Raw genomic sequence first — 26,817 nt, 5'->3', positions numbered from 1 at the left:
AGCTATAACAGCTTCAGTGGTGTAACAGTTGGACAGCACAGTGGTGTAGTGGATAGCACTTTTACCTAGCAGCACAAGGGTTGCTGGTTTGAATCCCAACCACGACACCACCTGCCTGGAGTTTGCATGTTCTTCCTGACCCTGTGTGGGTATATATACAGTATATATATATATATACAGAAAGGAAAACAATTTAGATTTGAGTTAAGATTTAGGCCGCTATCAAAATTAATACTATCATGGGGATAACGGCAGCAAAAATACTACTGTGATAAAAATATAATTCGAAAAAAGGATTTGGCACTAATTTGGGCTAAATTATCTAGGTAGGGGCAGTGACTATTATTTAATGGATATTCTCCGCAATGAATACCTTAGAGAGGAAAGTAGTAATACAAACTAAAGTTTCATCTGTTTGACGTCTTTGTGTTATTTTCTTATACATTGTTTCATGTGGAGTTGTTGTATCAAGAGAGAATCAACACTAGCATTCAGTAACCATATTTAGCAGGAAGAATAGATCAGTACAAATACATATTATCAGGTTATTGTGACAATATATCTACACATATTCTGGGCTCTGCACACATTTAATTTTTGCAAATTAGATCACTTTATAGTTGATATTGAAGTTGGATTACCGCATCAAAACTGAACCTACTGTAACTAGAAGCCACATCACAATCATCACATGCAAACATCTGGATGCCCTGCAGATGGCACCAAAATAAAGTACTGTGCAGTGCTGATTTGACATATTTAGACCAATGTTTTGAACCAAACGCAGGCAAACTCGTCATGTCAAAAAGTCATTAAAGTGTTTTAAAAAACTGGTTGTATATTTACTCATAGAAAAGTTGGGTTCAAAACTGCACTGATCTGCACTTAAATAATACATGTTTGAATCTAAGTTCTTGTCACTTTGATCAATAATGCCTAAATGGCATTTGAGCTTCCAGGTGAAACTTCTGCACACTTGCATGCTTGTATTGCTCTGATAGAAGTGCTACACCAACCTGTTGACAAAGGAGTATGCACTATTTGTAAATACTTAACAGAAAAACGTTTAAATAAAGGTAAAATTAAGCTTATGGCAAATAAAAAAGCACATAAAGTCACCACAACCAAATCAAAAATCACATTTATATTTTTATTTATAAAACTGATGAAAGTTTCAACACTGCTCTTATTGTCAGCTATAAGCCCGTCATAGAGAAATCTTGCTACTTTTACTTCATTCTTGTCATACTATAGATACAGGTATTACCCAACTAAATTATTATTAATAAGATCAGCGTCTAAGACCGAGTTAACCTTACCTAAATATTGTCCTTTCCCCGCTCTGAAGGGCGGACCCAAAGGCCCTTTAATCATTGGATTCATGTATTTCATTTGAGGGTATGCTCCTCCAGCTGGTCCACCTCCAGACACAGATCCCACAGCAGCCACCAAAAGGAATAAAGTGCTACGTCCCAGGGACATCTTGAAATAAATCTGCAAAGGGAGATGGAGTAAAACATTGATATTAATATCTGCTTCAATGATGCCTCAAGCTTCCCAGTATTTAGTAAAATTGCCCAGCCTGGGTATTCACTCATTTGCAAGACCATGAGGTCAAGATTTTATACATTATAATGTATGCTTTAAAACATTTTGTGGTCATGATAAGGTGCACTCGGCACAAGAGCTTGTGCATTGTTCAAGGCTACTGGATGGTGGCATTGTAAAGGTTGCATGGTTTTGGTCAGTGGCTATGTAATAGCTTTGAGGGCATGAACTTCTCTTTATTGGTAAATTGGGGGGTGACAATGAAGTCCACTTTTATTGATAGGAAGCCCCATTTTACCACTTTAGACTTACAGCAATTTTACTTTTTAGCACTGGTATAATTTAACCTTAAAGTGTTTGTTAACCCCCTAAAAAAATCCTGTTCCCTTAAAGCATGTTACACTGCACAGTGCTTCCTGTAACACCTGTAAATAACAAACATGTCATACTTACCTCCACTGTGCAGTTGGTTTTGCACAGAGTGGCCCCGATCCTCCTCTACTGGGGTCCCTCCGTGGCGCTCCTGGCTCCTCCTCTTCTCAAGTGCCCTGTTGGAGAAGCACTCTCCTTCATGGACACTCGTGTGGGCATGCAACCGTGTCCTGCTGCTATGTCTGTAGACACAGACAGCAGGACTCGGCTCCTCCCCCCAGCATCCACGTCATTGGATTTGACAGCAGCAGGAGCCAAGAGACAATGGCTGCATTGCTATAAATCTATCAAATCAGGATACAAGACACCAGCCAGAGCTGGTGTGCTCATTCCCGTCGTGGTACTTACGGGGCTCCTGTACTGTTGCTGCAGTACAGGAGGTTTTTCACCTTAATGCATTCGAGGGTTCACCTTAATGCAGCGAGGGTTTACAACCCCTTTAATGGCATTGGCTGTATGTTTGGGGTCATCGTCCTGCTGCAGAATAAATTAAGGGCCAATCACACACCTCCCTGATGGTATGGCATGATGGATAAGGATCTGCCTGTATTTCTCAGCATTGAGGACACCATTGATCCTGACAAAATCTCCAATTCCATTTGCAGAGATACAGCCCAAAACTTGCAAGGAACCTCCACTATGCTTCACTGTTGCCTGCAGACACTCAATATTGTACAGCTGTCCAGCCCTTCGTGAACAAACTGTTTCCTCCAAATTTCATATTTCGACTCATCAGTCCAGAGCACCTGTTGCCATTTTTCTGCACCCCAGTTCCTATGTTCCCATGCCCTGGACAGTGGATATCTGTGGTTAACAAAATCAATAAAATGAAATGCCTCACAGCGGCCATACACAGAAAAGAGGCAAAATTCAGGAAAATGTTATGGGCCTCCCCTAATTAGCCGATACTCGCATGACTGTTGGCAGGTGTTTGTTTTCGACCTCTGTGCCAATGCTTGACTCTCGAGCTCTCAGCTGCAAAACACATTTGGAACTCCTCCCTCTCTTTTTTTCCCCCCTTTTCCTAAAACATTCCCATTTTCCTATTTGCCCTTTCCCTCCACTAGCTCCTATGGTAGCATCTATCCATCTTTTTGGTATTAAAATTAAAAACCTACACCACGTTTCAGGAAAGCTTAAAGTGCAGAGGCTCTGGCACCTTAGCAGGGTGTGTACTTTTTTGAAGTTCAATGTGTCTGGCGTTTCTTAGTTGTTAGGCAGAGTACGGTCACCCAAGGGGAGGCTACTGGCTTACAACAACTACACATTTGTGGCCCCCAGGCTTATGGTGCGAAATCTTTTCTTTTTGGTTATATGTGCACACTGATATTTGTTTCACGTTATTCATAGTGTAAGAAGCTGTGCTGGACGGTGTAATAAAATACTTATGAATGAAAAACTGTGCCAGTGTAAGATGTAATGCTGGTTTGAAGCCAAAGGGTAGTCACACCAAATATTGTTTAGATTTAGATTTTTATGCTGTTCGTTCACTTTGCATTTTGTAAATTGATAAAAAGATTAAATATTACATTAAAATACATATTTTTGAAAGATTTCTTATATTACAGCATTTCTTTAGACCTGCCTAAGGCCAGTTTCACATATGTGCCACGGTTCTCAGCATGGGGTCCAGTGAGTTTCTGTTCACTGGTTCAGGTCTAAATCAGGTCCAGATTTTTGCCTGAATTGGCACCTGAACAGAACCCAAAAACACTCAGGACCCTTTTTTAATTCGCTCCACGGCCGCCCCACACATAGGTGAACCGACTCCATTGAGAACCGGTCACACTCGCCTGTCATGCGAATTAGATGTGGTGCAAACCGCATACAATTCGCACATATGTGAACCTGGCCTAAAACTAGGCAGTTGTATTTATATAATAAAGATCTATATACTGTATAAATATCTGCTTATTTACATAGGCAAACTTAGAAACCAATTATGGCATTGCCAGGTAGAGCACGTTTGAAATGGTTTCCTCCTAGGTTGCATTACTTTGGTATTACGTGTGCACACAATATGATCAGTGGACTATAAGGCGCCTTTCACACGGACGGCTGTTGTGCCGCAGGTAAAAGCATATAATATGTTCTGTGAAATTCAAGACTCCAGGCACTGCGATCAGCTACATTTGTACAATTAGATTACCTGCGTTTAGCTGCGTTTAGCTGCGTTTACGTGCGGCTGCGTTTGGAACATTCTTGACATTTCTGATGTGCTTCTTGTTGCTTTTCTTTCCTTCTTGCCGCTGCTATCCGCAGGAGAAATAGTACACTGCTGTTACCTGCAGTTATGTGCAGATAGCTGCAGATAGCTGCACTAAATCGCTCCTGGACGTAGTCAATTCTATTTTTTCTATCCGCACGGAACCGCATGTAACTAAATCGCAGCTAAACGCAGCGTGTGAATGGGGCCATAGGAAAGCATTGTGTGCTTTTAGCTGCGGTAGAAAACTAGAAAATCCGCAGCTAAAAGCACCATTCTATCCGTCCGTGTGAAAGGGGCCTAAAGCCTTTCAGACCTCTGTTCTAACATTTGATAATTACATTTTTGGTCTATACTTACAGTAGATATCCATTTACTCAACCCCCACAACTCTTGAAATGACCCATTCAAGAAGACGTCATAGCTTTGATGCATATAGTAATAGATGTAACAAAATGTCTTTCTTTTAGAATTCATAAAACTTTTTTAACTAAGACCACTAAATCCTACTTGCTTAAGTTTGAGTAAAAAAAAAGTAAACTAAGCCATGGATGTAGGTAAAATGGTTTTGCAGTATAGCCGGATGGAGGTGCAAAAATGTATGTGTGTCTTTAACTTTTTAAAGCACATATGTAGTGACTGAAATATTACAGCTGGGAAAAGTCTGTGTAATGTGTCAGGATCCAATGTTGGCAACCTTTTCAAATACCAGCAATAGGAGGAGTCCTAATATGTATCCACTTTTACTAATAGCACAGTGAAAAAATAAGATTATAAATGTTATAAAATGTTACATTTGGTAATAATTTAAGCATATACACTCATATCAGAGACTAAGTTTATAGTTGGGATTCATAAGATCAACTTTAATCCTTTCCTTTCATCTGTCTCTTCAAATATATTAGTTATCTAATCAGTTTTTTTTATTTCTTTTTCACCTAGAAGATAAACTACCTTGGACCTGCTATAGTACATTTGTAGCACCCTCTACTTAGAGTAGGTGCTAGTTTTTTTTTGTACAGCAGGTAGATTTGGGCAGGCTGATCGGTCAGGGAGCAAAAGAGAGATCTTGTGTTTCAGCTAAGCTAAAACAAGATCCCTCTTTTCCTCCAGTGTATCCACTCCCTCCCACAGTTAGAAAGCACCTCCCAGGCACACACCTAACCCTTTAATCGCCCCAGGTGTTAACCCCTTCCCTGCCAGTGTCATTTATACGGTGACAGTGCATTTTGTTTAGCACTGATCACAGTATTGCTGTCACTGGTCCCCAAAAAGTGTCACTTAGTGTCCAATTTGTCCATGGCAATGTCGCAGTCCCACTAAAAATCACTGATCACTGCCATTACTAGTAAAAATTAAAATAAAAATGCCATAAAAATCAATATACGCTTATTGAGTTTTTTTTACCAAAAATTTGTAGCAGAATACATATTTGCTTAAATTGATGAAGAAATTAGATTTTTTGCATTCTTTTATTTGGAATGTTTTATAGCAGAAAGTAAAATATATTGTTTTTTATTCAAAATTGTCAGTCTTTTTTTGTTTATATCGCAAAAAATAAAAACTGCAGAGGTGATCAAATACCACCAAAAGTAAGCACTATTTGTGGGAAAAAAGGTCATCAATTTGGATTGGTCAGTGCTGAAACTCCTTTATGGCCTACAGCTGCGAAGCCTTAGACTGTTCATTGTCCCCAATTACCTCTGGAGAGAGACTAGGGAGAAGACTAACCTCTCATTGTTGTTGCTTATCATTCTTTGGTGCATGCCTTGCCTTAACACCTTTCCTGTTAAAGTTAACCCCCCCGGCGGTATCCCCGAGCCAGACTCGGGATCGCATCGCAGGATCCAGGATTACAACTGCAACTGAGCAAATTTCAGTGTTTTTGATTTGATTACATTATTGAATAATTTTTATTATTATTATATTATTATTTGTTATTATTATTTATAGTTATTTATTATATTATAATTTTTTATTTCGTTTTTCAAACTTTATCATACCCGGGATGTCAACTAGACTCTTGTTTGGACATATTTAAGTGAATTATTCCTAAGAATTACAGGCCTACAATATAAAACGCCAAATTTATGTGCAAAATAATGGTACCGCTTTCAGCACCTAAAATCTGAAATAATCATACCGCCAGGGAGGTTAAATACATTTTAAAAAGACATCCCTTATACTGAGGTATTGGAGCTGGAGTGCATGGACTGGTGCTTGTGGTGGTTTGGATGGGCTTTTAGGAAATACCATCACTCTGCTATTAATAAGAAAGTGACAGTGTCTCTTTACATAATGTGACATTCGTGGGGTTTCACTTAAGTGTTCAGTCCAGCCATGAAATACTGTTGTAGGGCTTGTTGGTTCACTTTTACTAAAAAGGAAGTAAAAGTTCCAACAAAATTGTTGCCCTTGCAGAGGGTTTCTACCATTATTTCAAAATGACATCAGGCCTTCTGGCTTCCTCTTGCAGTACTGCTACCCAGGCCTAAGCCTTTGGTCTGGTTCCTCAGACCATCTCCCAGCACCACTTGTTCTGTCCACCAGATGTTTTATGCTGATTATTTGTACCTTATTTTTACCTGTGTTGTTAAATTTACATGCAAATGTGTAATTTACTTAAGACAATCATATGTGGTGTGCAGGCTCCATCTAGCGTTCCTTTTTGGTATTGCTGCAGTTCTATTTCTTTGTTTATTTGTATGTGTAACTAGGGAAGTTGTCAGCAAGCAGGGAATTATGGGTAGAATCTTAGCAGGAAGTGAAACATCCACCATTTTGTGAGAAGACATTCAGGAAACAACGCATGTATTTCTCTATCTATCGCCATCACCCCTTAGAGAACTTAAAAATTTCACCTGGCTTGTTCTAATAAAACTGAGATCAAAGAAATATGGTATCTACAGTTATTGGGATAAGAAGGTTTAACTAGCTGTCCCAGAGACAGAACAGTGACATTTTTAGCTGACCTCTGAAGGGAAGATAAGCCAACTTCGGAAGTCTGTACAGCCCGGGGCTACGCAGTATCCATACAGTCAGAAGCCTTAAAGATACAGGCCTGCGGCAGGCGAAGCAAGCAGCCACACTACACAGAGACGTGCTCTGTCAAGCAGCATCAACACTAGAATGGTCTCTATACAGCAAGACAGCTTCTTCCCCGCAGCCATGTCTCACAGTGGGACAAAACACGCTGACGAGCAAGCTCATCTAAGTCATCTGTCGCAAATGCAGCAGCTATCGCCAAAAGCCGAAGCAGCAAAAGCTAGGGCCACATTCGCAGACCAAGAGTTGCAGATGAAAAAAGAGAAGGCCCGCCTTGATGCAGAAAAGGTGAGACAGGAACAAGAGAGAGAGCAAGAAAGAGTACACATGGAACAAGAGAAAGAGAAGGAAAGAATACGCCTTGAAGAAGAGCTAGCCCAGCAGGAAGCATCTCTGAAACTGCAGCAAGCTTTCTTAGAAGCTAACATGGAGAAGCTAGCAGTAGAAAGAGATGCTGCCGCCGCCATTGCGGAGGCAGGAGCTTTAGAAGCAGCCGTTTACAATGAGCCAAGAGTAGGCAGCAGCATACCGGGTCTAGAGGAGGACCAACAAGATTCTTCACAACGATTCTTCACAATGATTATGTCTACCAGCACTGGGACCCAAGCAGCATCCCACAACAAGAAATTAAATATGATGTCAGTGAGTCACATCAAATAAAGCAACAACAAGACGACCTAGGACCCCAATGCTGCAAGCAAGAAAAATCTGACAGAGTTCCAGACTTTCCAGTTCCAACCAAACCTTCTACTCCACAAGGTACCCAGCCTTCATACAAGCATCAAACACCAGTCTTCACTCCAAAGGTGTATGCAACGAGCCGGTATGAACTGTCAAACTTAAGCAAGTTTGAACCCAGCGTGCCTAAAGAAGAGACTTCTACCAGGTATGCCTTTACACCGCACCACAATACACCAGCAGCCAATGCCAATCAGGCTACTGTAGACTTTGCTAAGTTCCTGGCTAAGAGAGAGTTAGTTACACAATGACTTGTCAAATTTAGTGATCGCCCTCAACACTACAGGGCATGGCGATCCGCTTTCCAGAGTGTCATTCAAGGTCTAGATCTATCCTGCAGGGAACAGATAGAATTCCTTGTAAAGTGGCTTGGCAATGATACTACTGAATAGGGATGAGCTTCGAGTTCGAGTCGAACTCATGTTCGACTCGAACATTGGCTGTTCGCAAGTTCGCCGAACAGCGAACAATTTGGGGTGTTTGCGGCAAATTCGAATGCCGCGGAACACCCTTTAAAAGTCTATGGGAGAAATCAAAAGTGCTAATTTTAAAGGCTTATATGCAAGTTATTGTCATAAAAAGTGTTTGGGGACCCGAGTCCTGCCCCAGGGGACATGGATCAATGCAAAAAAAAGTTTTAAAAACGGCCGTTTTTTCAGGAGCAGCGATTTTAATAATGCTTAAAGTCAAACAATAAAAGTGTAATATTCCTTTAAATTTCGTAGCTGGGGGATGTCTATAGTATGCCTGTAAAGGGGCGCATGTTTCCCGTGTTTAGAACAGTCTGACAGCAAAATGACATTTTGAAGGAAAAAACCCATTTAAAACTACTCGCGGTTATTGCATTGCCGACAATACACCTAGAAGTTCATTGATAAAAACGGCATGGGAATTCCCCACAGGGGAACCCCGAACCAAAATTAAAAAAAAAAAATGATGTGGGAGTCCCTCTAAATTCATGGATATTAAGGGGAACCCCAGCCAAAATTAAAAAAAAAAATGACGTGGGGTTCCCCCTAAATTCCATACCAGACCCTTCAGGTCTGGTATGGATTTTAAAGGGAACCCCGCGCCAAAATTTTTTAAAAAAAAAACAGCATGGGGTCCCCCCAAAAATCCATACCTGACCCTTATCCGAGCACGCAACCTGGCAGGCCGCAGGAAAAGAGGGGGGGATGAGAGTACGGCCCCCCTCATGAACCGTACCAGGCCACATGCCCTCAACATTGGGAGGGTGCTTTGGGGAAGCCCCCCAAAACACCTTGTCCCCATGTTGATGAGGACAAGGGCCTCATCCCCACAACCCTGGCCGGTGGTTGTGGGGGTCTGCGGGCGGGGGGCTTATCGGAATCTGGAAGCCCCCTTTAACAAGGGGACCCCCAGATCCCGGCCCCCCCCCTGTGTGAAATGGTAAGGGGGTACTTACCCCTACCATTTCACTAAAAAAACTGTCAAAAATTTTAAAAATGACAAGAGACAGTTTTTGACAATTCCTTTATTTAAATGATTCTTCTTTCTTCTATCTTCCTTCATCTTCTTCTTCTTCTGGTTCTTCTGGTTCTTCCTCCGGCGTTCTCCTCCAGCATCTCCTCCGCGGTGTCTTCTATCTTCTTCTCGGGCCGCTCCGCACCCATGGCATGGGGGGAGGCTCCCGCTCTTCTCTTCGTTTTCTTCTCTTCTTCTTTCTTCTCTTCTTCTCTTCTTCATTTTCTTCTCTGGGCTGCTCCGCACCCATGCTGGCATGGACGGAGATTCCCGCTGTGTGACGGCGTCTCCTGGTCTGACAGTCCTTAAATAACGGGGGGCGGGGCCACCCGGTGACCCCGCCCCCCTCTGACGCACGGGTCCCGTCAAGTCACCGTGCGTCATAGGGGGCCGGGATCTGGGGGTCGGGATCTGGGGGTCCCCTTGTTAAAGGGGGCTTCCAGATTCTGATAAGCCCCCCGCCCGCAGACCCCCACAACCACCGGCCAGGGTTGTGGGGATGAGGCCCTTGTCCTCATCAACATGGGGACAAGGTGTTTTGAGGGGCTACCCCAAAGCACCCTCCCAATGTTGAGGGCATGTGGCCTGGTACGGTTCAGGAGGGGGGGCGCACTCTCATCCCCCCCTCTTTTCCTGCGGCCTGCCAGGTTGCGTGCTCGGATAAGGGTCTGGTATGGATCTTTGGGGGGACCCCACGCCGTTTTTTTTTTTTTTTTTGGCGCGGGGTTCCCCTTAAAATCCATACCAGACCTGAAGGGTCTGGTATGGAATTTAGGGGGAACCCTCACGTCATTTTTTTTTTTAATTTTGGCTGGGGTTCCCCTTAATATCCATACCAGACCTGAAGGGCCTGGTATGGAATTTAGGGGGACCCCCCACGTCATTTTTTTTTTAAATTTTGGTTCGGGGTTCCCCTGTGGGGAATTCCCATGCCGTTTTTATCAATGAACTTTTATGTGTATTGTCGGCAATGCAATAGCCGCGAGTAGTTTTAAATGGGTTTTTTTCCTTCGAAATGTCATTTTGCTGTCAGACTGTTCTAAACACGGGAAACATGTGCCCCTTTACAGGCATACTATAGACACCCCCCAGCTACGAAACTTTTATTGTTTGACTTTAAGCATTATTAAAATTACTGCTCCTGAAAAAATAGCCGTTTTTAAAACTTTTTTTTGCATTGATCCATGTCCCCTGGAGCAGGACCCAGGTCCCCAAACACTTTTTATGACAATAACTTGCATACAAGCCTTTAAAATTAGCACTGGATAGATGTTATGGATAGATGTTATGGCTCACCAGAGGCTATAGAGAGTACACTGTTTAAAAGGATAGAAGACTTCCCAAAAATACCTAGCAGAGGTTACCAAAGACTCAGAGAATTCAGTGACCTGTGTATGGAGTTACAAGTTGCTAAAGCAGAAGGAGACTTACCTGGCCTTTCTTATCTTGATACTGCTAGAGGTATTAACTCCTTAGCACAAAAACTTCCTTATGAGTTACACGAAAGATGGATTACTCATGGCTGTAACTAAAAATGAAAACACAATGTACCTTTTCCACCCTTTAGTGAGTTTGTGGACTTCATTTTTCCAGTGTCTTATACCACTTCTTCTGGCCCTAAACAACTCAGAGCTCCAATAGCAGTGCACAAAACTAACATTTCTTCCCACAGATTTGCAGAGTCTCAGCCAGAGGATCAAGACAGCGACCCTGTTAAGTTCTGCCCTCTACATAAGATGCCACATCCTCTTCTGAAATGCAGAGCCTTCAGGACAAAGACCATCCAGGATCGCAAAGCTTTCCTCAAAGAGAACAACATCTGTTACAAGTGTTGCTCTTCATCCACGCATTTCGCCAAGGACTGTAAGGTCAGTGTCAAATGTACAGAATGTGACAGCACAGAGCACAACACAGCTCTACACCCAAGGCCTACTCCAAGAACTTTCCCACCTGTTCATAGGTACAAAGAGCAAGGCGGGGAGACCAAAGACTTTAGTACAGACGCAATAGCAATCACTTCACAGTGTACTGAAGTTTGCAAAGGAAGTACAGGTGGCAGATCCTGCTCTAAAATCTGTCTTGTGAAATTTATCCAAAAGGACACAGAGACAAAGCAGTCAAGCTCTACGTCATCTTGGATGTTTTTTGACATTCTAAACCTTAAAGGCCCCAGCAGCCCTTACTCCCTTAAGACTTGTGCAGGTACAGTGGAAACGGCGGGGAGAAGAGCTGACGGACTACATATTGAATCTATGGATGGTAAGACATGCCTACCCTTACCGACCATAATAGAGTGCAACCAGATGCCAGAAAACAGATCAGAGATTCCCACACCAGACGCAGCAGTTCACCAGACTCACTTGAGTCACATAGCACATCTCATACCAGAACTAGATGATCAGGCTCAGATAATCTTACTCCTAGGGAGGGATATCTTGCAAGTCCACAAAGTAAGAAAACTGATCAACGGTCCTAAAAATGCCCCATATGCCCAAAAACTAGATCTCGGGTGGGTCATTATAGGTGATGTTTGCCTGGGAGGTGCACACAAACCTGCATCTGTTAATAACCTGCTCACTAATACCCTCGAGAATGGTCGTCCTTCTCTTTTCCAACCCTGTCAAAATCACATCCTCATAAAGAAGCTACCATACAACAACCCTGTACCTCGTCTCTTCCTAAGTCCCCTCTGTGACAGCAATACCTATGACAATGACCAAAGCAACTTAGGAAGCACAGTGTTCCAGAGAACAAAGGAAGACAACCAGGTAGCAATGTCTATTGAGGATAGGCTCTTCCTAGAAGTTATGGAAAGGAGTATGGAGAAAGATGGGACTAATAGCTGGGTTGCACCTCTTCCCTTTAGACCACAAAGACGACGTTTGCTTAAAAATAGAGAACTAGCATATAAACGTCTCACTTCCCTAAGACACAATCTTCAAAGGAATCCAGAGATGAAAGAATGTTTCTTTTCCTTCATGAAGAATATATTCCAGAATGGTCATGCTGGGATAGCCCCAAACCTCAAAGACTCAGAGGAATGTTGGTATTTACCCATATTTGGGGTCTATCACCCTAAGAAGCCAGGGCAGATTAGAGTGGTGTTCGATTCCAGCGCCAAACATGAAGGTGTTTCTCTAAACAATGTCCTTCTCTCTGGCCCTGACCATAACAACAGACTATTAGGAGAACTTCTGCGCTTTCGCAAGGATTCAGTTGCATTTATGGCAGACATACAGCAAATGTTCTATTGCTTTCTTGTTAAAGAAGAACACTGAAACTTTCTGAGTTTTCTCTGGTTCAGGGACAACAACCCCTCTGGAGACATCACAGAATACCGCATGAGGGTGCACATATTTGGCAACAGTCCTTCCCCTGCAGTTGCTATATATGGCCTCAGACACTCTGCTAGAGTGGGAGAGTTAGAGTATGGGTCAGATGTCAGACAGTTTGTGGACAAGGATTTCTATGTAGACGATTGCTTGAAATCACTACCCACAAATGAAGCCGCAATCAGTCTCTTCAAAAGAACTCAAGCAATGCTTACATGTTCCATCTTAAGACTCCACAAGATTGCTTCCAACAGTAGAGAAGTTTTAGAAGCCTTTCCTGTCCAAGATCATTCTAACGAGTTAAAGGACTTAGATCTAGGCACAGACTCACTTCCCATGCAACGCAGTCTTGGTTTGCTTTGGGACTTAAGATCTGACACGTTTACTTTCCAAGTAAACACAGAAGAAAAACCCTTTACCCATAGAGGTGTCCTGTCTACCATAAACAGCCTGTATGATCCCTTAGGCTTTGCAGCACCTGTCACCATCCAGGGTAAGGCACTACTTAGAGACTTCACCTGTGAGTCACTAGATTGGGATCACCCTCTCCCCACCGACAAGAAGAACTTATGGCTAGAGTGGAAGGACTCACTAACAGCTCTATCCAACCTTAAAATTCCATGACCATATGCTCCTCTGTCATCTGCTGACGTTCAGATGCAAAGACTTTGTGTGTTTTCGGATGCTTCTGTTAAAGCAATTGCTGCTGTAGCTTATCTGAAAACCATAGACACTAAAGGACAATGCCACATAGGGTTCGTAATGGGGAAAGCAGAACTTGCACCACTTCTCAAACATACCATACCCAGGCTGGAAAAGCAAAACTGCACATGGATCTTCAACCCACCTCACTCTTCTCACATGGGAGGTGTTTGGGAGAGGATGATAGGCATAGCCCACAGAATTCTTGATTCTATCTTCCTACAAGTAGGAACTACAAGGCTTACTCACAAATGTTTAGTGACATTTATGGCAGATTTACAGCTATCATTAATGCCAGACCTTTGACATCCATTTCAAGTGACTCTGAGGATCCAGTGGTCCTCACACCTGCCATGTTACTCATGCAAAAGACTAGTCTTGCCGGTGCTCCAGCTGAAGAGTTTTGTGAGAAGGACCTTTACAAACATCAATGGAGACAAGTACAAACCCTTGCCAATACCTTCTGGAACATGTTGGAGGGAACAATATATATCTACTTTACAAGTAAGGAGAAAGTGGCACACTGAAAAGCCTAATCTTAAACCTGGTGATGTTGTGCTCATGAAAGATTGCCAGACACTAAGGAATCTGTGGCCTTTAGGTTTGATCACCAAGTACTGCCAAGCAAGGATAATCGTGTCCGTAAGGTCTAGGTCAAGATCTTTCAACAGAATGAGGTTAAAGTATTCTTGAGACCAGTGACCGAACTTATTCTGTTGCTTTCTACGGAGGATTCTGTTAGTGACATCACTTGATGTCAGGCGGGAGTGTTCTGTCCACCAGATGTTTTATGCTGATTATTTGTACCTTCTTTGTACCTGTGTTGTTAAATTTACATGCAAATGTGTAATTTACTTAAGACAATCATATGTGGTGTGCAGGCTCCATCTAGCGTTCCTTTTTGGTATTGCTGCAGTTCTATTTCTTTGTTTATTTGTATGTGTAACTAAGGAAGTTGTCAGCAAGCAGGGAATTATGGGTAGAATCTTAGCAGGAAGTGAAACAGCCACCATTTTGTGAGAAGACATTCAGGAAACAACACATGTATTTCTCTATCTATCGCCATCACCCCTTAGAGAATTAAAAATTTCACCTGGCTTGTTCTAATAAAACTGAGATCAAAGAAATATGGTATCTACAGTTATTGGGATAAGAAGGTTTAACTAGCTGTCCCAGAGACAGAACACCAATGTGCTCACAACTCTGCACCTCTCTCTCTAGCAGCTCTCTTACTCCTCTGATCCATGCCCGGTCCTCCTGTCTCCTACTTGGAGCCCTAAATTCCTGTCAGGCTCTTGTTTATTGGGGCTGTGCACACCTGCACACAGCCTGCTGATCTCTGGTAAGACTTGGACATAGGGTTAGAGGATTCGTCTCTCCCAATACTCTTTGAAAACTCTGGTCTCCAGAACCCAATCTGGCATTTACAAAACCCAGAGAAAACACACATAATAATCACTCAGGAGCCTCTCAGTTAGAATCCTTGAAAACCCTGCATGTCAGAGCCCACCTTTATTATACATTAGAATACACGTATTAAGATACAGAATAAATGTATTTTTAACCGGTCCCTGACTGGCCGCCGTAGTTATACGGTGGCAGGTTGGCTCCTCTGGGCGAGCCACCGTAACTGTATGTCAGCCCTTTAAGACGCTGTAGAAGGCATGCGCACCCGCAGCGTGTGCCCGGAGCCGATGCGAGTGCCCGACAGGCACGATAACAGTTGGGCACACGCGATCGCTCGTGACAGAGCGAGAACCGGGATCTGTGTGTGTAAACACACAAATCCCCATTCTCTAAGGGGAGAGGAGACAGATCATGTGTTCATACTAAGTATGAACACGATCTCTCTTCTCCCCTAGTCAGTCCCATCCCTCCTACAGTTAGAACACACCTAGGGAACACAGTTAACTCCTTGATCGCCCCTAGTGTTAACCCCTTCCCTGCCAGTGACATTTATACAGTAATCAGTGCATTTTTATAGCACTGATCGCTGTATAATTGTCAATGGTTTAAAAAATGTGTCAAAAGTGTCCAATTTGTCCCCTGCAATATCGCAGTCCCAATAAAAATCGCACATCACCTCAATTACTAGTAAAAATAAAAAATAATAAAAAAGCCAAAAATCTATCCCCTATTTTGTAGACGCTATTACTTTTGCGCAAACCAATCAATATACGCTTATTGCGGATTTTTCTAGCAAAAATATGTAGAAGAATACATATTGACCTAAGCTGAGGAAAACATATATATATATATTTTTAAACTTTCGATATTTATTATAGCAAAAAGTAAAAGATATTGGGGGTTATTTACTAAAGGTAAATCCACTTTGCACTACAAGTGCACTGCAAGTGCCCTTGAAAGGGCACTTGGAAGTGCAGTCGCTGTAGATCTGAGGGGGACATGCAAGGAAAATATAAAACAGCATTTTAGCTTGCACATGATTAGATGATAAAATCAGCAGAACTTCCCATCATTTCAAAGCTTACCATAAGTTCTACAGCGATCTACAGCGACTGTACTTACAAGTGCACTTTCTTTATTTGTTTACAGCGCAAAAAATAAAAACCGCAGAGGTGATCAAATACCACCAAAAGAAAGCTCTATTTGTGGGAAAAAAAGGATGTCAATTTTGTTTGGGTACAGCGTTGCACGGCCGCTCAATTGTCAGTTAAAGCAACGTAGTGTCTTTTTGCAAAAAATGGCCTGGTCATTGAGCAGCCAAATCTTCTGGGGCTGAAGTGGTTAACGATTGCATGGAAGGGTTTGTCACTAGTCAGATGAAAATAAATGGTGTCAAGTAAATTTGCTTTGTGCTCCCGTCCCCTCCACTTAACCAGGTATGAACACTTTCCAGATTCTACTAACTAAAATATTTGTGTTAAAACTGTAGTGTTTCACACATCTGCCAAGCCTCTGACATTACAAAAAGCCACCAATGCTGAAGAAAAAAGAAAAGCCAAACAATAGACTGGGTCACAGAATGACCCTCACCCATCCCAGTAAAAGAGAAGAAGTTGGCATGGGCTAGTGCCCCTGGCAGTCAAGCTGATACATACAGTATTCATTTAGATCATTTAGTTTTATTTGTAATAAAAGTCTATAGTCAGAGAACATAAACAGAAACCTAATTTTCTTTCATGTCAAAGGCCCTTAGCGGTAAAATGATTTTAAATCAATATTTCTCTGAAACTGGAGCCTGACGGAGAATTTGACGAGAAGAAAGGAAGAGAAGAAAGGAGGGAGTGTGGTGGGCAGAATTAGAAAAATCTGAAAAAGAAAAATATTTTTGTACTGTCTAAGAGAGTCTGGGTCTTTAAATGTTAGCAACTTGTTTAATAAGCAAATGACAGCTGACAAGACAATTCAAGTTAAACATTTGTCAAACACGATCACATGCATAAATATACACATATGTACATGAGGAGGGGGCTTACTCAATGGTTTGCAGGGAGTTACTCAAAGGCTTTTTTTTACCAATCCATTTAACCCCCTTCCTGCCAGATGAACGCACTGGTTTCTGGAATTCTATAGAAATATTTTTATATTTATCATACAGGGTGGCAATATTTGCATTTCATATCATGTTGTGTGAGGAAAGTGGAACCTTTTTGCTTCTAGTTGGAATTTAGTTCTGCGTTAACCTGTTGCCGACCTTGTAATGCATACGTGCGGCACCAGGAAGGCTAGGCCTTAAATAAAATAAAGAAAAAAAAAATCTAGATTTTGTTGCAATACTTCTGTTGCAAATAATATGACACTCACTGTGTGGAGTACAAACAATTGCAAAAGTTCTCTGGAATTCAGTGTCTGAAAAATGTTTTTTTAATAGTACAGATGGCAATTGGGCAGTAAAAAGTCATCAGTGTTACCTGTGGTCTCTCTGCTCTTTTCCAAAATATTGACTTACCATGCCTTGTTCTGCACTGTGTTGCTATGTGGAGGTGGCCATCTTTGTAGAGGCGGGGCTTTGCTTCCTTATGTCAGAGCCTCCAGCAAGAATAACAGTGAGCAGCAGAGTAATGATATCATCAAATTTTACTCCAAATCTATGATATTTATTATTGATTTGTGTTTCATAAAATGAAAATAATGTGTAGTATAATGATCATATTCAGTTTTTTAATGGCTATTACTTCTTCTGCCAGTGGCAGTCAGAAGATGTGGAGAAGTAAGGTCTCTCACAAGCTGCTACCAAGGCCACAACATTTATTCTGTTTTATCCACAAAACGGTAACGTTTTTATGTGCCCACAGTTTAGTTTGTGTTAGAATTTAGGGTGGGGGTGAATATCAAATGTGGAACTTTAATTCGAAAGCTAAAAAAAAACATTATAAACCAGTGTATATATCCATAAATAGAAATTAAACAAGGCATTGTGGTATGCAACAATGAGCTCTTGCTGAGACTGTGGACTTCGGTTTATGAAGCTGTTCACGTGTACTTTCTGTGAAGTGGATAAGCAGTACACAGGTAAGGTTTCGTTTATTTATAAGATAATTATAGCAAGCACGGACCCCAAAATATAATCATGTGTTTGACCCTGACCCTAAAGCCTTGAACTTTTTCAACTCAACAAGTTCTATGTAGATATGTTGGAATGTAATGGGTTTTAAAATCTTTGAATTGTACAGCATGCGAGGTGTTGGCAATTTTAATGTGATATCATGGCTAAATGTACAGTATATCTAGTCCACTTAGGAAGTGTCCTAGGGCAATGCAGTACAGGTTTGCCCCACTCTCCATCCGATCTATCTGCAAAAACTAAAAGGAAATCTTCCATCCCTGACTTCTCATGTGGATGATCTAAAGGTCTCCAGTGGGATCTTTAGATTGCTTGGGAAGATTCAGGTTTGGCATTTGGACTCAATGTTTACATAAGTATAGTTATCTTAAATGTTTAAATAAGTAATAGTATTATACCCTTTACTTTCCATTGTGTGATTTTGAGGTCATTCTGAAAACATCATAAAATAGTAACAGCTCTTATTTGTTATTCACAGTATTGAGAGAAAGCAGAAGAGAAAAACATACATCCAATGACTGGCATGACACTAGTGTGGACAAAGTGATTACTGCAAATAGGATTTATCTGCTAAAGCGGCCCAAAAGTTTCTGACTAGGAATCAGTTTTGAAGCTTGATATTGCTTTGTTCTGCAGTTGCGTTCTTTGCAATTCTTTACCCTCTTTGTGTGCCAAGCCATAGCTGCATCATAGGCCCTTCCTGTTATGAAACGCCATTCCACAGTCTTCATCTGCATTTCCTTCCTGCCCAGCTGCTCTGTTGGCACTTCAAAGCACTGAAATGTCCTTAAAAGGTAGCAATACGCAATTTGTTTCATTTTCTGAGTTGTTTAAAAATAAAAAGGGTAAATTCAAATGTTTACACATCAAAGCAAGGATTGAAAAAAGCTGGCCAGGTGTGGTGCTGGGAGGAAGGCAGAGGACATTGAATTTCCACTAAGAGAGTAGCCAGCAGCCAAGAGACACTAAACTGAACATACAGTGCATCTGGAAAGTATTCACAGCGCTTATCTTTTCAACATTTTGTTGTTACAGCCTTATTCGAAAATGGATTAAATTCATTATTTCCCTCAAAATTTGACAAACATCACCCCATAAAAACAACATAAAAGAAGTTTGTTTGGAATCTTTGCAAATTTATTAAAAATAAAAAACAAAAAAAATCACATGTACATAAGTATTGTCACGGAACGTCCCACACTCCGCTTGAGTGCTTCCGTCATATACCACTTCCTCCCAGTCTGTATACAGATATCCCAACCTCTCTGAGCACAAACAAGGCGACACTTGCTTGTTGCTACTAAGAACGCACTTTATTCAGAACCAGAATACAGTCTTATATACACAGGAGAAGATTACTCTAACAATACAAACGTAACCTAATTAACATGAGCTAATTATCTAATCCTTTATACAGCCTAGGTGACTGAGACATGACCTTTCGCCCAGACTTGTGGTCACCGAGCTTCACACAGTTATAGCAGTCGTCCCATCTCCTACATTGTATAGAGGACAATGTCATTAGCTCATTCAATTAACATAAACACAGGTTGATGACACCAGCATCTCCTCACAGGATGTGTCCCAACAGAATGAATCCATTGAAAATCCAGGGCCCATAATCAAAAGGCAACAGGCTTGCATACAGTCCTCTCCAACAGCCTCTGTTCTGGCTAGGTCTGTGACATTTCTCCCCTTTCGGCAGGAGACTAACACAGGAGGAGACCCCAGACGGGTTGACTCCGAAGTTAGTCCATAGTTCCACACAGTACCCCAAACAAACTGTTCCAAACAGTATTACTCACCCAGCCAACCTCTGCCTCTCTCAGAGAACATATCTGCCGCTGGGGAGAGGCCTGGACTTCTCCCTGGAATCCTTTCTGCCGCTGGAGAGAAGACAGGGTGTCTGGGCTCACTCTGTCATGCTGTTGGGGATCGGGGCCCACTGCCCAGCATCCCTGGGGTATACAGGTGGAGACTGAAGTCCCATCCACCTTCACAGGAAATCCATCCTCTGTTAGTTGAGGGCAGAGTCCAGCAGTCCTCGGCCCTGTTGCCAGCCCTTCTGCTGGAAACCCCACACCATCTGTTCCGGCTAACTGTTGGAGAGGGAGGCCGACTGCCCCGCCTCCCTGGAACTCTGTAGTTGTTCCCGGTGCTGGGCAGAGGTTGGTAGCACTCTGCCCTGTTGCCAGCACTTCTGCTGGGGACTCCGCATCCTCTGCTCCGGCTAACTGTTGGGGCAGGAGGCTGGCTTCCTCCACTCCCAAACTGTGTAGCTGCCATTGGGGAGGTGAGCCGGCTGCTTCCTTTTCCATTCCCTCATCTGGCTGCTGGGACGACATGTCGATGGTACTGTCTCCCAGGTACACGGATCTTTGCTGGGGAGGAAAGCCCACTTCCTCCACCCTGGCCAACTGTTGGGGAGGGACAACACACCCCCTCTCCCTTCTCCCCCTGTATCTGCTGCTGGGAAGTGATTGCCATCTTCTCAGCCTGAGCCTCCACAACTGCTGCAGGTGTGGGGCAGAGGTCTTGGACCCTCTGTCCGGTTGCCAGCACTTCTGCTGGGGGTTTGCCAGGTGGTTCCTCCTCTACAGAAACGTCTATTAAATCCCCAGTCTCTGGAATTGGTAAAAGTGTGGGACAGAGGTCTTGGACCCTCTGTTCAGTTACCAGATCTTCAGCTGGAGAAGTTTGTTTTAACTCCATAGAAGCTGCTGGCAGAAAATCACATGTCCCTGTCAGTGTTGTGGGAGAAAGGCCGACTACCTCTTTTCTCAGGAAGGCTGAAGCCACTGTTGGTGCTGGGCAGAACACAGTGAACTTTGGCCCTGAGAGCAGCTCTTCTGCTGGAGGCTCATCAGGTTGTTCTTCCTCAGCAGAAAAGTCTATCAAATCCCATGTCTCTGCAACTGATGTCTGGGGATGGAGGTTCACCATCTCCTGTCCATGGAACCCAGAAGATGTTATCAGTGCTGGGCAGAGGTTAGCAGAGCTCTGCCCTGTTGTCAGCACTTCAGCTTTGGGGATGGCAATCTCCAGATTTTCCACTGCAGATTCTCTGGCATGCTGCTGGACAGGCACATTCCTCCATCCAAGATCATCCCATGCAGAAACAGGATCATCAAGGTCAGTCAGCACTTGCTGCATCCGCCATAAGACCTCCGCCTCCATAGCTGTGGGGGCAGGTTGGCAAAGTACACTATTGCTCTGCCACATTGGCGACTCTTCAGCCAGGATTTCAGGGTTGTCAGCTGGTATTTCCTGATAGTCCCAGGCAAAGGGAGCCCAGCCCTGGCACTGAGCAATGTCTAGCAGCCGTCTGTAGGCGATCTCTAGCTCCCATTCCTGAACGGCCAGAAACTCCAAATCTTCCTGTGCCCAGTGCACTTCCGAAATGTTCAGTAGCCCTTCTCTGAAATCCATGATTTCGTCCACCCGCCGCTCCAAATCACTCCCAAAGTTAGGGTCCCCTGTCAGCTTCACAAACAACAGTCCCAAGCCGCCGTAGCTTAAGCCTTCCGTTGGGCTGTCATCCGCTATCCAGGGACATGCTTGGGATACATGCCACCGGAGGGCTCTGTAGCTCTCATCCAGCTTTATCTCTGCCCAGACCAGCCTGCTTAATTCAGCTGTCTGCTTCTTGTGTGGTTTTTCTCCCAAAAACCGCACCCGCAGTCCGTACTGCGACCAGTACCTTTCCTCGATGGAGGGGAGAACTTTTCCCTGGTGTCGCTGCTCACGGGCTAGCACTTCCTTCCAGAGTTTGCAGCGAATAGAATCACACCATCCCAGCAGGACCTGCTCCGATACTGGTCCTCTGTGCTGTATCTGCATCTCTCGCGACCTCCTTCTGAATTCCTCATCCATGGCGGCTGGTATCTGTACCTCTCCTCTCCTGCTATCTGGACCTTGGATCCAGATGGAAGTTTGGATGTCCCAGACTGCAGGAAGCTTTCCCGCTGCTTGCCATCAATGTCACGGAACGTCCCACACTCCGCTTGAGTGCTTCCGTCATATACCACTTCCTCCCAGTCTGTATACAGATATCCCAACCTCTCTGAGCACAAACAAGGCGACACTTGCTTGTTGCTACTAAGAACGCACTTTATTCAGAACCAGAATACAGTCTTATATACACAGGAGAAGATTACTCTAACAATACAAACGTAACCTAATTAACATGAGCTAATTATCTAATCCTTTATACAGCCTAGGTGACTGAGACATGACCTTTCGCCCAGACTTGTGGTCACCGAGCTTCACACAGTTATAGCAGTCGTCCCGTCTCCTACATTGTATAGAGGACAATGTCATTAGCTCATTCAATTAACATAAACACAGGTTGATGACACCAGCATCTCCTCACAGGATGTGTCCCAACAGAATGAATCCATTGAAAATCCAGGGCCCATAATCAAAAGGCAACAGGCTTGCATACAGTCCTCTCCAACAGCCTCTGTTCTGGCTAGGTCTGTGACAAGTATTGGTTGAAGCACCTTTGGCACCTCAAGCCTCAAGTCTTTTTGAGTATAATGCTACAAGCTTGGTACATCTATTTTTGGGCAGTTTCTCCCATTCTTCTTTGCAGGACCTCTCAAGCTCCATCAGGTTGGATGGGGAGTGTCGATGCACAGCCATTTTCAGATCTCTCCAGAGATGTTCAATCGGGTATAAGTCTGTGCTCTGGCTGGGCCACTCAAGGACATTCACAAAGTTGTCCCATAGCCACTCCTTTGTTATCTTGGCTGTGTGCTTAGGGTCGTTGTACTGTTGGAAGATGAACCTTCGCCCGAGTCCAGAGCGCTCTGGAGCAGGTTTTCATCAAGAATGTCTCTGTACATTGCTGCATTCATCTTTCCCTCGATCCTGACTAGTCTCCCAGTTCCTGCTGCTGAAAAACATCCACACAGCATGATGCTCCCACCCTCATGCTTCACTTTAGGGATGGTATTGGCCAGGTGACGAGCAGTGCCTGGTTTCCTCCAGAGTTCAATCGTTGTTTCATTGGACCAGAAAATTTTGTTGAGGAGTCCCTTCTGTCTGGCCACTCTACCTGATTGGTGGAGTGCTGCAGAGATGGTTGTTCTTCTGGAAGGATCTCCTCTCTCCACAGAGAAATGCTGGAGCTCTGTAAGAGTGACCATTGGGTTCTTGGTCACCTCCCTGACCAAGGCCCTTTTCTCCTGATTGCTCAGTTTGGCCAGACAGCCCACTCTAGGAAGAGTCTTGGTAGTTACAAACTTCTTTCATTCATGGATGATGGAGGTCATTGTGCTCATTGGAACATTCAATGCTGCAAAAAATTTTCTGTACCCTTCCCCAGATCTGTGCCTCAATACAATCCTTTCTCAGAGGTCTACAGACAATTCCTTCATGGCTTGGTTTGTGTTCTGACATGTACTGTTAACTGTGGGACCTTATATAGACAGGTATGTGCCTTTCCTAATCATGTCCAATCAACTGAATTTACCACAGGTGGACTCCAATCAAGTTGAAGAATGATTAGTGGAAACAGGATGCACCTAAGATTAATTTTGAGTGTCATGGCAAAGGCTGTGAATACTTATGTACATGTGATTCTTTTTGTTTTTTATTTTAAATTTGCAAAGATTTGAAACAACCTTCTTTCACATTGTCATTATGGGGTATTGTTTGAGGAAAATAATAAATTTAATCCTTTTGGAAAGAGGCTGTAACATAACAAAATGTGGAAAAATTGAAGTGCTGTGAATACTTTCTGGATGCGCTGTAATTACTGTCCCTTGTGATAATTAACAAAAAAAACATTTTTAACAAACTTAGGCTATAATGTAGTGGTTCTCAAATATAAGACATCAGACCACTTCCAACCTTATTACCTATGCCTACATCCACATTTTCTTTATAAAAACAATAAAGATAACCACCTAAAGAAAGTTACTTTCAGATGTAGTGCTTTTTCTCATCACCTCATTGCCACCTAATTGTGGTGTCTCGCTATACATCCGTTCAGTATTATCAGAATATATTGCTCAGTTCTAGATACTTTTTGTGTTTTGATCCCTTATATTATCCTTTTATTTTACTATCCTTTTATTGTATGCCTGTTTAAACCACTCTGTTTAAACTAATGGTAAACACTAATCAAAACTCCTCTCCAACATTTGAAGCCTTCAGAAACAAATGGCTAACTTGGATAATGTTTATGGACTCTGATGAGTTCTGGACCCTAGCATGAGCCCCCTTCCCTCTCTCTCATTCCTCATTATGACTACAAAACCATGTCCTCAATCATATCCCTTTCTCCAAATGACTGACTAACTTTGCAATATAGTTCTTGGGCCAACCTCTTCCTTGTGTAATTAAAACTAGACTTGTGCACAATGGAAAATTTTGTTTAGTTTCGGTTTGTTGTCATTCATAAAATACATAATTTAGTTCTGTTATATTCGTTATGTTATGTTATTTTGTATTCGGATAATTTGTTATTTCTGTAAAGTGTCGATATTCGTTATACTGTATCTCGAATCACGTTGAATTCATTCGTTGTATCCGCTATAATTTCTTTCATATTCGTTGAAATTCGATATTTATGTATGTATACATATTCGTGATAATGATTTGTAGTTTGGAAAGTCGTTTGTTTATTGAATCTATTAACACACACAATGACAATATTTCTTCTCCTCTGCTCAAATACAATACAACACCCTTCTCACTCAGTTCTCAGAAATGCACTTTGTCAGTAATCCAACCTCCAGCACAAAATTAATCAGCTCATTGGACTGTAATGCCCTGTACACACGGTCGGACGTTGTTCGGACATTCCGACAACAAAATCCTAGGATTTTTTCCGACGGATGTTCGTTCAAACTTGTCTTGCTTACACACGGTCACACAAAGTTGTTGGAAAATCCGATCGTTCTAAACGCGGTGACGTAAAACACGTATGTCGGGACTATAAACGGGGCAGTGGCCAATAGCTTTCATCTCTTTATTTATTCTGAGCATGCGTGGCACTTTGTCCGTCGGATTTGTGTACATACGATCGGAATTTCCGACAACGGATTTTGTTGTCGTAAAATTTTATATCCTGCTCTCAAACTTTGTGTGTCGGAAAATCTGATGGAAAATGTGTGATGGAGCCTACACTCGGTCGGAATTTCCGACAACAAGGTCCTAGCACACATTTTCCGTTGGAAAATCTGACCGTGTGTACAGGGCATTAGATTTACTTTGAGTTGACCTTTTGTTTCATTAGATCTGTAACGAACTACCGAATCATGTCAAATTCATTAGTTATATTCGCTATAATTTCTTTCATATTAGTTGAAATTCTATATTTATGTTTGTATATTGATTCGTGATAATGGTTCGTAGTTTGGAAAGTCGTTTGTTTATGGAATCTATTAACACACACGATGACAATATCTCTTCTCCTCTGCTCAAATACAATACAACACCCTTCTCACTCAGTTCTCAGGAATGCACTTTGCCAGTAATCCAACCTCCAGCACAAAATTAATCAGCTGATTGGACTGTAAGATTTATTTTGAGTTAACCTTTTGTTTCATTAGATCTTTAACGAATTACGGAATCATGTCGAATTCATTTGGTATATTTGCTATAATTTCTTTCATATTAGTTGAAATCCGTTATTTTTTTATTCGGACTTTCAGATGCATCTGAATGTCCGAAAGATGCAAAATTTGGCCAAATTTCGATTTGTTACGAAATGTATTGCACATGTCTAATTAGGACTGGATTGACAACTTACCTGGACAGACCCTAGGATAGGAATGCTTTCCAGTCCTTCTATCATTTCTATTTTTCTTACTTATCTCTTTTATACCTGTTGATTTTTTTGTATATATGTTCTCTCTGTATTTTATTGCTAATTTTACATTTGTCTCAACTATGTGACTTATTTCTGGTCTTGTAATTTACAATTTTATTCTATAATACAAACTGGTTAAAATAAGAAAATAGCTCAACTGTCCCTTCTGTCCAAAGGCCTTTGTCTTCTCCATCCCACAAACCATTTGTGCAAGTCTTGAATATGGTATTTAGAACTTACTGCTGTGGGCACACTGGGTTTCTCTAAGTAAATAAGAAGAAGAAGAAAGAAAGAATATACAGCTTAACTGACTATTTTGTCTTACATACACAATTTTTTTAAGTCTGGAGATGTGCATTACCTGCAAATTCATAGGCCTTTAAATTGCAGCTGTTTATTGGAGCTCCACTTGTCTGCCTCCTCCCCCCCTTCACTGCCACATTTGGCACCTTTTGGGGGGGGGGGGAGAGGGAAACCAGTACCTGTTACTGTATTAACAGGTACCCGACGAACTGAGCCGGAGGTTCGGCCCCCTTTCCCCGCAGCCTTCTGGGACACTTCACCCATGCGCAGTAGGAAACCGTCTGTGAAGCCCCAAGGCTTCACTGCCAGTTTCCCTTAGTCAGGATGCCAGCGCCAGCACCCAATTGCTGATTGAAGAATCAGCTCAGATGAGGAGACTGCTGGATGCCCCGATAGGAAAGTGCACCAATATTAAAAGTCAGCAGCTACAGTATTTCTAGCTGCTGACTTTTATTTTTTTAGGGGGGTCTGGAGCTCCTCTTTAACAAGCATTTACAGTATATGAAGAATCTTGATAAACTTTGATTTTCAGTTTCGGTTCACAATGGAGCGCAGTATGGGAAATCCCTTAGTCTGTGCGTGTTTCCCAAACTGCGTTCAAAATACGCTGTGTCTACAATCTGCAGCGGGTGTAATTATAAAGGTAATGACACTCCAAATGCAGTGTGTTTGCCTG

The 26,817-nt window shown here is 42.5% G+C and overlaps 1 protein-coding gene across 1 annotated transcript in view; it reads right to left on the bottom strand.

Annotated features, from left to right (window-relative positions):
- The window catches only part of COL8A2 (collagen type VIII alpha 2 chain), a 220,393-nt gene that overhangs the window by 33,781 nt on the left and 159,795 nt on the right, over positions 1 to 26,817 (bottom strand). The window contains exon 3 of the mRNA XM_073615604.1: positions 1,320 to 1,494. Within this exon, the coding sequence (XP_073471705.1) occupies positions 1,320 to 1,482 (163 nt within the window). The 5' untranslated portion in view covers positions 1,483 to 1,494. The remainder of the gene's footprint in view (positions 1 to 1,319; positions 1,495 to 26,817) is intronic.

Source organism: Aquarana catesbeiana, linkage group LG02 (genome assembly GCF_042186555.1).
Source record: "Aquarana catesbeiana isolate 2022-GZ linkage group LG02, ASM4218655v1, whole genome shotgun sequence".
NCBI classification, from domain to species: domain Eukaryota; kingdom Metazoa; phylum Chordata; class Amphibia; order Anura; family Ranidae; genus Aquarana; species Aquarana catesbeiana.
Note: the sequence above shows the minus strand (reverse complement) of the source record. Positions and strands in the feature narration are given on the sequence as shown.